Source organism: Aureococcus anophagefferens (assembly GCF_000186865.1).
Source record: "Aureococcus anophagefferens unplaced genomic scaffold AURANscaffold_41, whole genome shotgun sequence".
NCBI classification, from domain to species: Eukaryota; class Pelagophyceae; order Pelagomonadales; family Pelagomonadaceae; genus Aureococcus; species Aureococcus anophagefferens.
Genome location: NW_008705598.1, coordinates 310,237 through 321,772, shown reverse-complemented (window position 1 = coordinate 321,772; position 11,536 = coordinate 310,237). Strand labels below are relative to the sequence as shown.

General features: G+C 72.7%; 2 protein-coding genes across 2 annotated transcripts in view; one reads left to right on the top strand and one right to left on the bottom strand.

Annotated features, from left to right (window-relative positions):
• Positions 1-1,099: 1,099 nt before the first annotated feature.
• AURANDRAFT_72629 (hypothetical protein) lies at positions 1,100-2,359 on the bottom strand (the record flags this gene model as incomplete). Its single annotated transcript, XM_009043031.1, has 1 exon — positions 1,100-2,359. The coding sequence occupies one exon, from the start codon at positions 2,331-2,333 to the stop codon at positions 1,125-1,127; it is 1,209 nt and encodes a 402-aa protein (XP_009041279.1).
• A 96-nt stretch (positions 2,360-2,455) lies between these two features.
• Positions 2,456-11,536, top strand: part of AURANDRAFT_72628 (hypothetical protein) — a gene marked incomplete at both ends in the record, with an annotated part of 9,949 nt that continues 868 nt past the window's right edge. Inside the window, 8 exons of the mRNA XM_009043049.1 lie at positions 2,456-3,318; positions 3,472-3,792; positions 3,993-4,866; positions 4,995-6,365; positions 6,565-7,074; positions 7,275-9,106; positions 10,312-10,856; positions 11,331-11,533. Of these exons, the coding sequence (XP_009041297.1) occupies positions 2,456-3,318; positions 3,472-3,792; positions 3,993-4,866; positions 4,995-6,365; positions 6,565-7,074; positions 7,275-9,106; positions 10,312-10,856; positions 11,331-11,533 (6,519 nt within the window). The remainder of the gene's footprint in view (positions 3,319-3,471; positions 3,793-3,992; positions 4,867-4,994; positions 6,366-6,564; positions 7,075-7,274; positions 9,107-10,311; positions 10,857-11,330; positions 11,534-11,536) is intronic.

Sequence of the window (11,536 nt, the reverse complement as noted above, 5' to 3'; positions counted from 1 at the left end):
CTCGGTCGAGACCTGGCGTCGCTCGCGCACGCGCTGAACGAATGGTGCGATTTGGAAGTCGGGCCCATCGCCGACGACGCGATACACGTGTCGACGTGGGCCCGGTTTTCGGACGCGGCGCGGGCGACGCTCGGTCGAGGAGGGCGGGGCGCCGTCGCGGCCATCGTCGTCATGGAAGGAGGCCCTTACTCCGTGTCTAACGAGCAAGAGAAACACATTGAACCCGGAACGCTGTTCGTCTGCACGGAGCACAGCTTTCGATTTGGCGACTGGCGCCGCAAATACCTGGACAAAAACCCCAGCACCTACGCCTGCGCCGTCTTCAGGCGCGTGTCCGCGGCGCCCGTCCAAGCGGAGAACGAGGCGCGGTGGTGGGGTCCAGGAGGAGAACGGCATGCGATGGGGTTCGGCTTCTCCCGCCCCTGGTACGAGGACCTGTCGCTGACTAAGTCGTGGCAACAGACGGAGGACTCCGGCTTTGCTCTGATGCGCTGCGCCCTCCCGCGGAAAATCCTCGACGCGTATCGGTGCCATCTGCGGGGCGTCGTGGGCATGCAGCGGACAATCGGGCGGGGTTCTGCCGAGCCGCACCGGACGCTGCTCCGCGACGAGCCCGGCGCGAACGAGATCCACCGGCATCTCACGCCTTTATTGCAATTTCTATTGATACCCGACATCTATTCTGTTAAAATGCTCAAGCCGTCCTACTGCATCGTCGCCACGTACCCGCGGGGCGCGTCCTTGCCGAAGCACGTGGACCGGCCCCAGTGCGCCTTCACGCTGAGCGTCCTCGTGGACTACGACGGCCTCGCCGACGGCGACGACGCGCCCTGGCCCCTCGAGCTCGACCTCGCCGACGGCACGACGCACGCGGCGACGTGGGGCGCCGGCGACGGCCTCCTCTACCGCGGCGCGGAATTGCCCCACGCGCGCGGCCCGCTCCCCGCGGCGTCGGCGACGTACCTCTTCTTCCACTGGGTCCTCCCGAGCCACAAGGGCCGGCTCCGCTAGCGTAAAACATGAGGCTCCGGGCCCATCATCTTGATCTGCTACAGGGGGACGAGCCACCCCTCGAGCGCCACCCCCCCGGCCCCGCAAGGGCACCAGACACCTTACCGCGCCGCTCACTCGAACCAGGAGACGGCGTGCTTGCGCGTGCCCTTGAAGACGTTGCGGCCGTGCATGGTCTGGTAGTTGTCCACGAGGACGGCGTCGCCCGGCGCCATCTTCAGGTAGGTCGTGTGCTTCTTCGTGACCTCGTCCATGTGGGCCAGGTCGGCCTCGTCGAGGTCCGAGTCGTCGCCGTAGTACATGTCGCTCTTGTTGATCTGCGACGCGCCGTCGGTGAACAACTCCTCGCCGTAGATCTTCTCGCGCGACTTCCGGAGCTTCGCGCTGTGGCTGTGGACGTTGCAGAACCAGGTCGGCTCGCCCGTCTTCGGGTGGAGCACGGCGGGCGGCTGCACGGGCGCCCGCGCCTGGAGCGTCCGCGCGTCGTCGTAGCCGCCGTCGCCGTCGATCCACTGCATCTTGACGTCGAAGTCGACCTTGGCGTTGATCGCCGCGGACACGAGGCCCTTGACGGCGGACGCCGCCGGGGGCTGGAGCCCGTCGGGCAGGTTGTCGAGGAAGGAGAAGAAGGGCAGCTCCATGACGCTGTAGCGGATCTGCTTGTCGTAGAGCCGCCCGAGCAAATCCGTATCTAAATCCCGAAAGATCGCGCGGCCGTCCGCGACCATGAACTCGCCGCCCTCGTCGGCCTGCTTGAAGCAGACGAACATGGCCGCCCGCGGCGCCCGCGTGCCGACGAACTCGTTGTGCATGCCGATGAAGAAGTTCGCGCGCGACTCCTTGTTTACCGCTTCGTAGACCGCGGACCCCTTGTCGACCATGGGCCGCGCGGACACGGCGTCGAGGGGGTCGCGGCAGGGGCTGAGGTTCAGGGCCTCGTAGGCGCTCCGGAAGCCCTCGGCGTCCTTGACGAGCTCCCAGCCCTTCAGGTAGACGGTGCCGTGGCTGCTGAGTTTGGCGTTCACGTCGTCCGCGTGCTCCGTGAGCCACGCGAGCTCGTCGGCCTTGGACGCGCCGGCGGGCGGGGCGAGCTCGTGGATGAAGGGCTCGGGTTGGGCGCCGCGCTTCGCCGCCTGGGCGGCGCGCACGTCGAAGGGCTCGCCCCACTGCGTGTAGGGGCAGTCGACGAGCTGCACGTCGGCCTTCTCCGCCGTCGCCGCGGCGAACCGCGCCGTCGTCGTATGCCGGGCGGCGGGCAGGCGCGGCGCGACGAGGCCCGAGGCCGCGGTCGCCGCGCAGGCGATGGTGGCGAGTCGAAGCATGCTAGAGAAGAGCCCGATCTGCTCGGCGCCGCGGCTCAAGCGCGATCTCGTCCGGACACCTCATCGATACGTGCCGCACCTTCGGCCCGGGGAGCCCGGCGGCGGCGCTGCCCCCGACAACGATGGAGATCAACCGGCTCGTGCTGCCGCAGCGCGATGGGCTCGGCGACACGAGCGAGACGACGGCGGCCAAGGGGCGGGCGCGGTTCCGCTACCTCGAGGAGACGTCCTCGGTCCGCGACCCGCGCGAGGCGGGCATGGAGCGCTACGCCTCCGGTTTAGGGCGGGACACGCTGAGCCTCGTGCGGTCCTGCGAGGTCGGCTACGAGACGACGGACCCGAGCGCCCTCAGCAAGGGCGACGCGAGCGACGACGAAGATGACAACGACTCCGCCGACTCCGACGACGAGAAGCCGCCGCCGGCCGCGGCGCCCGTGTCGCACGTCGACGCCGAGGGCCACGGCCGCGGCGCGGAGGACCTGACGGCGGAAGAGAAGCAGACGAATCTGATGATGGACATGGACTGGGACACGACGCAGTGGTCCCTGCGCGAGATCGAGGCCGCGTGCTCCGCCCTGGTCCAGGAAATCAAGGACTGCCCGCTCGACGGGCCGGGGCAGAAAAGGCGCGACTACAGCCAGCAGATGCTGCTCCGGTTGTGCAACCGCCACGTCGAGGCGCTGTATTATTTCGAACGAGTCTTGGAGTCCATGGTCAACCACTCGCTGCCCGGGTTGTCCTACGGTTTGGACCAGCACGCGCTCAACTTGGCCCCGTTGCTCGCGGCGATGGCTCCGATCCACGACTACGCGCAGCGGCTCTTAGATATTAAGACGATCCGGCGCGTCATCGACATCCTCCTCGTGGAGCCGAACCTCGCCGCGAACATCATCCAGTGCGCGGTCCACATGCGCTTCTTCTGCGACCCGAACCACCGCCACTACGCGTCGAAGCCGCCCGCGGGGCCGCGACAGGGTGATTCAACGTCGCTTCAACGTGCGTGTGCCGCGCGCGATCGTTCCGAAGAAAGGATCCGCGCTTCGAGAGCGCTCCGAGAGATGATCGCCCGTCCAAAATTCGGCCGAAACGAGTGGAAAACGGCCGAGAGAGGAGCCTTTCGCACCGTGTTCCCGCCCAGGCTCCCCGACGACGCGCCCGAGGCCGAGGTCCTGCTCCACGAGAAGGAGAACCGGGAGCGGTGCCGGCGCAAGTACTTCGCCAAGTGCATGGAGCACGAGGCCCTCGTCAACAAGTGGAAGCGCGCCAAGGCCGAGCGGCTCGCGGATTTGGACGGCTGGCGCCGCGCGTCCATAGCGCGCATGGACAAGGAGCCCGGCGGGTTGAAACGAAAGAAGAAGAGCGCATTGAAAGGGGGCATGGACTACCACCACGTCACCAAGACGGCCTTGGTGGACCGCGCCGTGCGGTCCTACCTGCAGCTCCTCGACGCGATGGCGTCGTCGAAGCCAGGGCAGCAAAAGGGTGATTCAACGTCGCTTCAACGTGAGTGTTCCGCGCGCGCGCGTTTCGGAAACAGCACCCACGCTTCGAGAGCGCTCCGAGAGATGATCGCTCGTCCAAAAATCAGCCGAAACGAGCGGAAAACGACCGAGATAGGAGCCTTTGAAGTTGGGAATTTCGCACCCTTTTCCTGCCCAGGTCGAAGCTCGTCGGCGTCGCGGAGCGGACGCGCCACGAGGTCTGCGGCAAGAAGGGCGAGGGCATCACGGGCCTGGTGTGCATCGCGCGGCTCCACGGCGACGACGAGAAGCGCTGCAAGGCGCTGCGGATCTTGCTCCTGGTCGCGTCCGTGCCTCTGCTGGCGCGGTGCGTGCTCCACGGCAACGCGACGGGCCTGTGCGTGTCGCTCTTGAACGTGCGGGAGCCGCTCAAGGTGCGACGATTGGCGCTCGACGTGCTCCAGGCGGCGTCGCTGTCCGTGCTCACGTGCTGCCGCCAGCCCGCGACCGCGCCCGCGTCGCCCGTTTTGGAGAAGCCCGCGCGTACCGCCGGCGACGGGTCCGGGACGCCGCCGCGGCCGGGCACGGGCGCGTCCGGCGCGTCGGACCGCGCGCCGTCGACGCCCGGCGGGTCCGAGGTCGACCGGCCGCCGTCGACGGCGGGCTCCGGCGGCCGGCGCAAGGCCCGGGGCGACCGGGGCGACGAGGCCTTCCACGAGCCCTGCGGCGAGGTGGACGCGGTCCGCGAGCTCGCGCGGCCGGGCTGGCTCGCCGTCGTGCTCGAGCTCCTCAACGGCCGCGACGAGGCCCTGTTCCTCGGCGCCGTGCGCTTCTGCCAGCGCTGCGCGGCGTCGTGCGAGGGCGCGATGCGCCACGTGCTCAAGGAGGTGCTGGCCTTCGGCGGGCGGCCCCTCGAGCGCGCCATCGTCGGCGGCCTGGCGTCGGGCCCGAACCGCGGCGGCCGCGGCGCGCTCGCGGGCTGCGCGTGCCTCGAGCTCCTCGCGCAGCTCAGGGCAGCACAAGAGAGCGAAATTCCCAACTTCAAAGGCTCCGATCTCGGCCATTTTCCACTCGTTTCGGCTGATTTTTGGACGAGCGATCATCTCTCGGAACGGTCTCGAAGCGTGGATGTGTTTTTCGTTACGCGCGCGCGCGGAACACTCACGTTGAAGCGACGTTGAATCACTCTTGTGCTGCCCAGGCGCAGCTGACGACGTTCCCGCCGGGCCGCATGGGCCTCGTCGCCGCGCGCGTCGAGGACATGCTCGCGCCGCTTCTGGCGTCCGGCGACCCGACGCAGCCGGCCTTCTTGCGGTCGCTGATCGTGCTGCTCTACGCGTCGCGCGTCGGCCGGTCGCCGGTGGTGCTGCCCGGCGCGTTGGGCGACGAGTGCGTCGCGGACCAGGACTCGCGGTCCTACCGGCGCCTCCAGAAGGGCCGGCGCCGCGACAAGCCCTCCACGCCCGCCGACGCCCACAAGCGGGACGCGGCGACGCTCACGGACCACTGCCGCGGCGCCTTCGAGGCGCTCTGCGGCGCGTCCGACGACGACGTCGCCGCGTCGGGCCTCGTTTTGGCAAAGCTCAAGGCCGCGATGCCCATCTTCCAGTTCCTCTGCCAGCCGAAGAAGCAGTCCTTCCTCTACGAGTTGGAGCGCCGCGCGCGCTACGCGCACTGCGTCGTGCTCCGGCGCCTCTTCGGCGCCGCGCCGCCGCTGCCGCGCATGCTCTTCGACTGCGGCGCGGACGCTTTGCTCCGCTTCTGCTCCTTCGCGGTCCAGGCGGGCTTCAACGAGATCGAGGACGGCGACGTCAAGCACCTGTCCGCGTCGGACCGGCGGCTCCACTACTTCGCCGTCGAGTCCATGCTCCTCACGCTGTCCTGCGCGGCGAACGTCAAGGACGAGGGCTTCGTCGACTGCGGCCTCGACGCGGACCGCGCGGAGAAGCGGCGCCTGAACGCGCTCCGCGACGACCGCGCGGGGCGGGGGCTGCGGCGCCGCGGCGGCATCTCGAGCGCGCTGACGGGCAGCGACGCGCGCGAGCTCCGCGACGACGCGCGCGACGACGACGACGAACGGGACGACGGCGCGCAGCTCATCTCCGTCGCGTCGACGACGTCCCAGACGACGTCGGCGTCGCTGTTGGAGGCGCCCGTCGCGCCGCGGAATCTCGTGGCCCAGATGCTGCTGTCGACGTCGACCCTCGGCGACGTGCTGGGCCTCGCGCGGCGCGTGCCGACGTCCGAGATCGTCGCGATCGACGCGCTCGCGGCCGCGGAGGCCAAGGTCGTCTCCGCGGCCGCGGCCTTCGTGGCGGCGGCGGCGCCCGTGCCCTTCCCGGACAAGCTCCACGACCTCAAGTACGAGCCCGCGGTGGGAGAAGACGCGGGCTACGCGGCGGCCGAGGTCACGCTGCGGCCGCTCCGGGCCCAGGCCGTGGACCCGCTCCGCGCGTCGCTCTCCGTCGACGCGCCGCTCGAGTGCCGCGCGGCGGCCTGCGGCGCGCTGGCGAAGCTGGGGGCGACGCCCGCGGGCGCCGACGAGCTCCACGCGCGCGGCGTCATCCGCGGTGTGCAAATCAAATCTTCAACCCGACTTCAATGTGCGCGTATTCGAATGTTTTGACACGAGCTCTTCGGCTGGGCTTCGAGAACTCGACGAGAGCGATCGATCCGTTCAAAAATCAGCCGAATCGACTTCGATTTGACCGAGCTAGAGAATTCTCAAGTTTGGCCCCGACGTCCCAGCTCACTGGTTGATTTGCACACAGGTCATCCGCGCGCTGAGCCGCCTCGCGCCGCGGCGGCCCGTGACGCAGGCGGCCGTGGACAAGGTTATTCGAAGCGTGCCGCGGTCCGCGATCATCGACGGGGACCACAGCGCGACGCTGCACCTGGACCTGGAGACGTGCCGCCTGGTCCGGCTGCCCGTGGCGTGGTACGAATTCGCGGCGTCCGCGGCGCTATCGCCCGGCGCGTGCCACGCGATGCTCGAGGCGCGGGTTGTGTTGCGCTGCGTCGAGCGGTTCTCCTTCGACACGGACAAGCCGCCGTTGGACTGGGCCATCCGGTCTACCGTCGCGTTGTTGATCGCGCGGATGACGACGACGGCGTCGACGACGGCGAAATTGAAGGCCTTCGGCGGCAAGATCCACGAGCTCGTCTTGAACAAGAAGTACAAGCTCGCGCCCTACCTCATCCAGATGCTCTCGGCGGAGTCGACGTCCGGCGCGACGAAGTACAACGCGGCCTTCGCGGTCGCCGCGCTGTGCTCCGCGAACGTCGCCGCCAGGGCAGGAAAAGGGTGATTCAACGTCGCTTCAACGTGAGTGTTCCGCGCGCGCGCGTTTCGGAAACAGCACCCACGCTTCGAGAGCGCTCCGAGAGATGATCGCTCGTCCAAAAATCAGCCGAAACGAGCGGAAAACGACCGAGATCGGAGCCTTTGAAGTTGGGAATTTCGCACCCTTTTGCTGCCCAGGTCGCCGCGGCGGCGCCGTGCCTCGTGGAGCAGGGCATCCTGCCGGCGCTGGTGGGTCTACTCTTGGAGCCCAAGACGAAGCACCCGCTGCTCCGCCACGTGCTCGTGGCCCTGCGGGCGATCCTACGGTTCCCGGGCGGCGACTACGGCTGGCTCCTCGCGAAGTCGGAGGCGCGGAATCGCTCCGGCAAGACCGTGCTCGACCGGCTCCGCCAGATCGCCATCGACCTGCGATTACTGAACCACCAGCGCCTCGTGCGGGGGCGGCCGGCGCTCAACGATCTCGCGCGGGACCTGCTCAGCGCCATGCACGGCGACCTCGAGAAGACGTCGAAGAGCGACCGCGCGCGCGAGCGCCGCGGCGCGCTCGGCGGGCACGAGGTCGCGCACGAGATCGTCGCGGGCAAGGCGTCCGACGTGGAGAAGCAGGAGATGGCGGACTTGTACGCCATGGCCGAGCGCGCCGCCGACGACTTCTACGACGACCAGCTCGAGTCGGAGGCCGCGTCCGGCGCGGACCTGGAGTCGTACGACGCGACGGCCGACGAGCCCCCGAACACGCGCGACGGCCTCCGGACGGCGGACTTCCCCGACGCCCTCGGCGGCGACCTCGCGGACGACGACGCGCCCGCGCCCGCGCCCGCGGAGCCGCCGCGCCGCGTGTCCATGGCCGCGTACCACCAGGCCGAGGTCGACGCCTGGCAGGCGCGGCGGGCCGCGCCCGTCGAGGCGCCGCCCTGGGAGGCGGCGCGGGGCGACGACGACGGCGACGACGACGACGAAGCCCTGGCGTCCGACGACTCGCGGTACTCGTCCGAGGACGAGCTCGAGGCGCAGCGCGCGTCGCGGGACAAGGCCGTACAGGACGCGATCGCGAGCAAGCGCGAGCTCCGGGCCGCGAGCGACGCGGCGAACGCCGAGGTCAACCGCACGGGCTCCATGTTCCTCTCGGCCGAGGAGCTCGTCAGGCAGGAGACGGACGCGGAGAATAAGGAGCGGGAGGAGGCGGCGCTCCTCGCGATGCACCGCGCGTCTTTACCCGCGGCGCCGCCGGAGCCCGCGCCGCTCCTCGAGCGGTCGTCGGTCCTCGCCGCGCCGTCGACGGACGCGCTCCACGCCGAGCCGAGCGGCTTCTCGCAGACGACGGCGTCCGAGGACGACGCGCCGTTCGCGGCGACGATGACGGCCGCGGAGGTCGCGGAGGCCGCGACGATCGCCGACGCGGCCGCGGACGTCCAGGGCGAGCTCGACGCGACGCGGGGGCGGCGCCGCGCGGAGGCGGCGCGCGAGCGGCTCCACGTGCGCAAGCTGGGGGACGCGCCGGACGCGCCAAAGCGGCCGATCCCGCGCTACGAGACGATGACGCTCGACGCGCGGCCGGACCTGGCCCTGACGCGGCCGCCGCCGCGGCCCCGGCGCGACGCGACGCCCGCGCCGGCGTCGCCGCCGCCGCCGTCCCTGCCCGCGCGGCCCCGGGGGCACGCGCGCGAGCTGTCGGACCCCGTGTTCAGCGGGCCCGAGCAGTTCTGCCGCGGCCGCCTCGAGCGCTTCGACGACCTCGAGCTCCCGCGCATCGACCCGTCCATCTGCGCCGTGACCTTCGACAACATCCACGAGATCACGACGCGGCGGCGCGCCATCGGCATGCGGCGCAAGAGGGCGCAGAAGGCGCGGACCGCGTTCCACCACGAGCCCAAGGCGCCGCCCCAGAGCAAACTCGCGAAGCAGCTCGCCGAGGCCCGCGCCGAGGACTCGGCGACGGCGAGGGAGCTCGCGCGGCTCTCGAAGAGCGCGTCGGCGGCGAACGGGCTGACCCCGCTGCAAAGTACGCTGTAAGTGGGCCATGGTAAGCTTCAACTTGATGTCAGGTATCCCCGCCCACAACGTCTCGCAAGCTCGGCGTCGACCTCTGGAACGTCGAGAGCCGCACATTGGGGCAGCGTCGCGCGACCGCATCCGCGCGCAGCACCGCAGCCATGCCGCCCCCGGGCCTGCCGCCGCCGCCGCCGCGGCCGCCCGGCGGAGCGTTGCCGCCGCCGCCGTCCCCTGCCCGCGTCCTCCAGCCGACGAGCGCGCACCGATGGGCCGCGCCGTCGCCGTTCACCTTGCTCCGCGCAGGCCGAGACCCCCTGGCGGCGCGCTGCCGCCGCCGCCGCCGCGGCCGCCGAGCGGATCGATCGCGCCGCCCCCGCCTCGTCCTCCGGGGCTCGCGCCGCCGCCGCGGCCGCCGGGCGGGCTCCCCGCGCCGCCGCCGAGGCCGCCCGGGACGGGACTGTCGCCTTCCCGCGTTCGAGATCATATGCCGCGACTCGACCGAGCGAGACCATCGAGGGTCGGCCGCGACGTCATCGTCCGCGCGCGCGCAGGCCTCCGCCGCCGCCGAGGCCTCCGGGCGCGGGCGCGGGTCCTCCTCCTCCACCTCGGCCGCCGTCCGGCGGATCGTTACCGCCGCCGCCGCCGAGGCCTCCGGGCGCGAGCGCGGGTCCTCCTCCTCCTCGGCCGCCGTCCGGAGGATTACCGCCGCCGTCTCCTGCCCGCGTCTCGCGGGAAGCCCTTCGAGTCGACGAGAGAGCTCCGACGCTCGCCGTCGCGGCTCACTTTTACCCATAGGCCTCCGAGGCCTCCGGGCGCGAGCGCCGGACCCCCGCCTCCTCGACCGCCGCCGTCTCCGGGAGGCCGAGGACCGCCGCCGTCTCCTGCCCGCGTCTCACGGGAACCCCTTCGAGAGACGCGAGAGTTCGAGTGCTTGGCCACAACGTCGCGGCTCACGTTTTGCGTAGGCCTCCGAGGCCTCCGGGCGCGAGCGCCGGACCCCCGCCTCCTCGGCCGCCGTCGGGAGGCGCATTACCGCCGCCGCCGCCCCGACCGGCCGGCGGCGCACTACCGCCGCCGCCGCCGCGACCGGCCGGCGGCGCGCTTCCGCCGCCGCCGCCGCGTCCGCCTTCGGCGGGCCTCCCGCGACCGCCCGCGTCGAAGCCGCGCCGCGCGGCCGACGTGGGGACGTTCCGAAGCGCCGTCGATGCCCGACCCCTCGCAGGCCGCCGCCCCGGCCCCCGAGCTCCTCGGGACCGCCGCGCGCGCCCCCGCCGGCCGGCGGGCCGCCGCGCGCGCCCCCGCCGCCGGCCGCGCACCTCGCGACCGGCGCGCGGCCGCCGCCGAGGCCGCCGGGCGCGCCCGCGGCGGCGCCGCCGCCGCGCGCCCCGCCGCCGCCCGCGGGCGGCGGCGACCTCCTGTCCCAGATCCAGGCGGGCAAGGGCTTGAAGAAGTCGCCGACGACGACGCCGGAGAAGAGCGCGCCGCCGCCGGACGCCGGCGGCGACCTCATGTCGCAGGTCAAGGCCGCCAAGGCCCTCAAGAAGAGCCCCGAGGCCGCCAAGGCGCCGGCGCCGCCGCCGGAGGTCAAGAGCCACGGCGGCTTCAACGCGTCCATGCTCGACCAGACGAGCGCGAGGAAGCCGCTCAAGCGCCAGTCGACGCACGGAGCGGGCTGGAGCGACGACGAGAACGACGACGCGCCGCCGCCGAAGGCCCCGCCGGGCGGGCTCCCGCCGCCGCCGCGCCCGCCCGGAGCCGGTGGCGCGGGTCCGCCGCCGCCGAGGCCGGCCGCGGGGCTCCCGCCGCCGCCGCGCCCGCCAGGGGCGGGCGCCGGCCCGCCGCCGCCGAGGCCGTCCTCGGGGCTCCCGCCGCCGCCGCGCCCGCCCGGAGCCGGTGGCCCGCCGCCGCCGAGGCCGGCCGCGGGGCTCCCGCCGCCGCCGAGGCCGGCCGCGGGGCTCCCGCCGCCGCCGCGCCCGCCCGGAGCCGGTGGCGCGGGTCCGCCGCCGCCGAGGCCGTCCGCGGGGCTGCCGCCGCCGCCGCGCCCGCCCGGAGCCGGTGGCGCGGGCCCGCCGCCGCCGAGGCCGTCCGCGGGGCTCCCGCCGCCGCCGCGCCCGCCCGGAGCCGGGAGCGCCGGCCCGCCGCCGCCGAGGCCGTCCGCGGGCCTGCCCGCTCCGCCGCGCGCGCCCGGCGCGCGCCCGCCCGGCGCCGGCGCCCCGCCCGGCCCGCCGCCGCCGCGCGGAGGCCTCCCCGCGCCGCCGCGGCCCGCGGCCGCGCCACCCGCGCCCAAGCCCGCGGCGCCGAAACCCGCGGCCGCGGCGCCCGCGCCCAAGCCCGCGCCGAAGCCCGCGGCGGCGCCCGCGCCGTCGGCGCCGCCGCCGTCGTCCGGCGACCCGAAGCTCAAGAAGTACGAGATGATGCTCAAGATGCACCTGCCCCGCGGCGCCGTG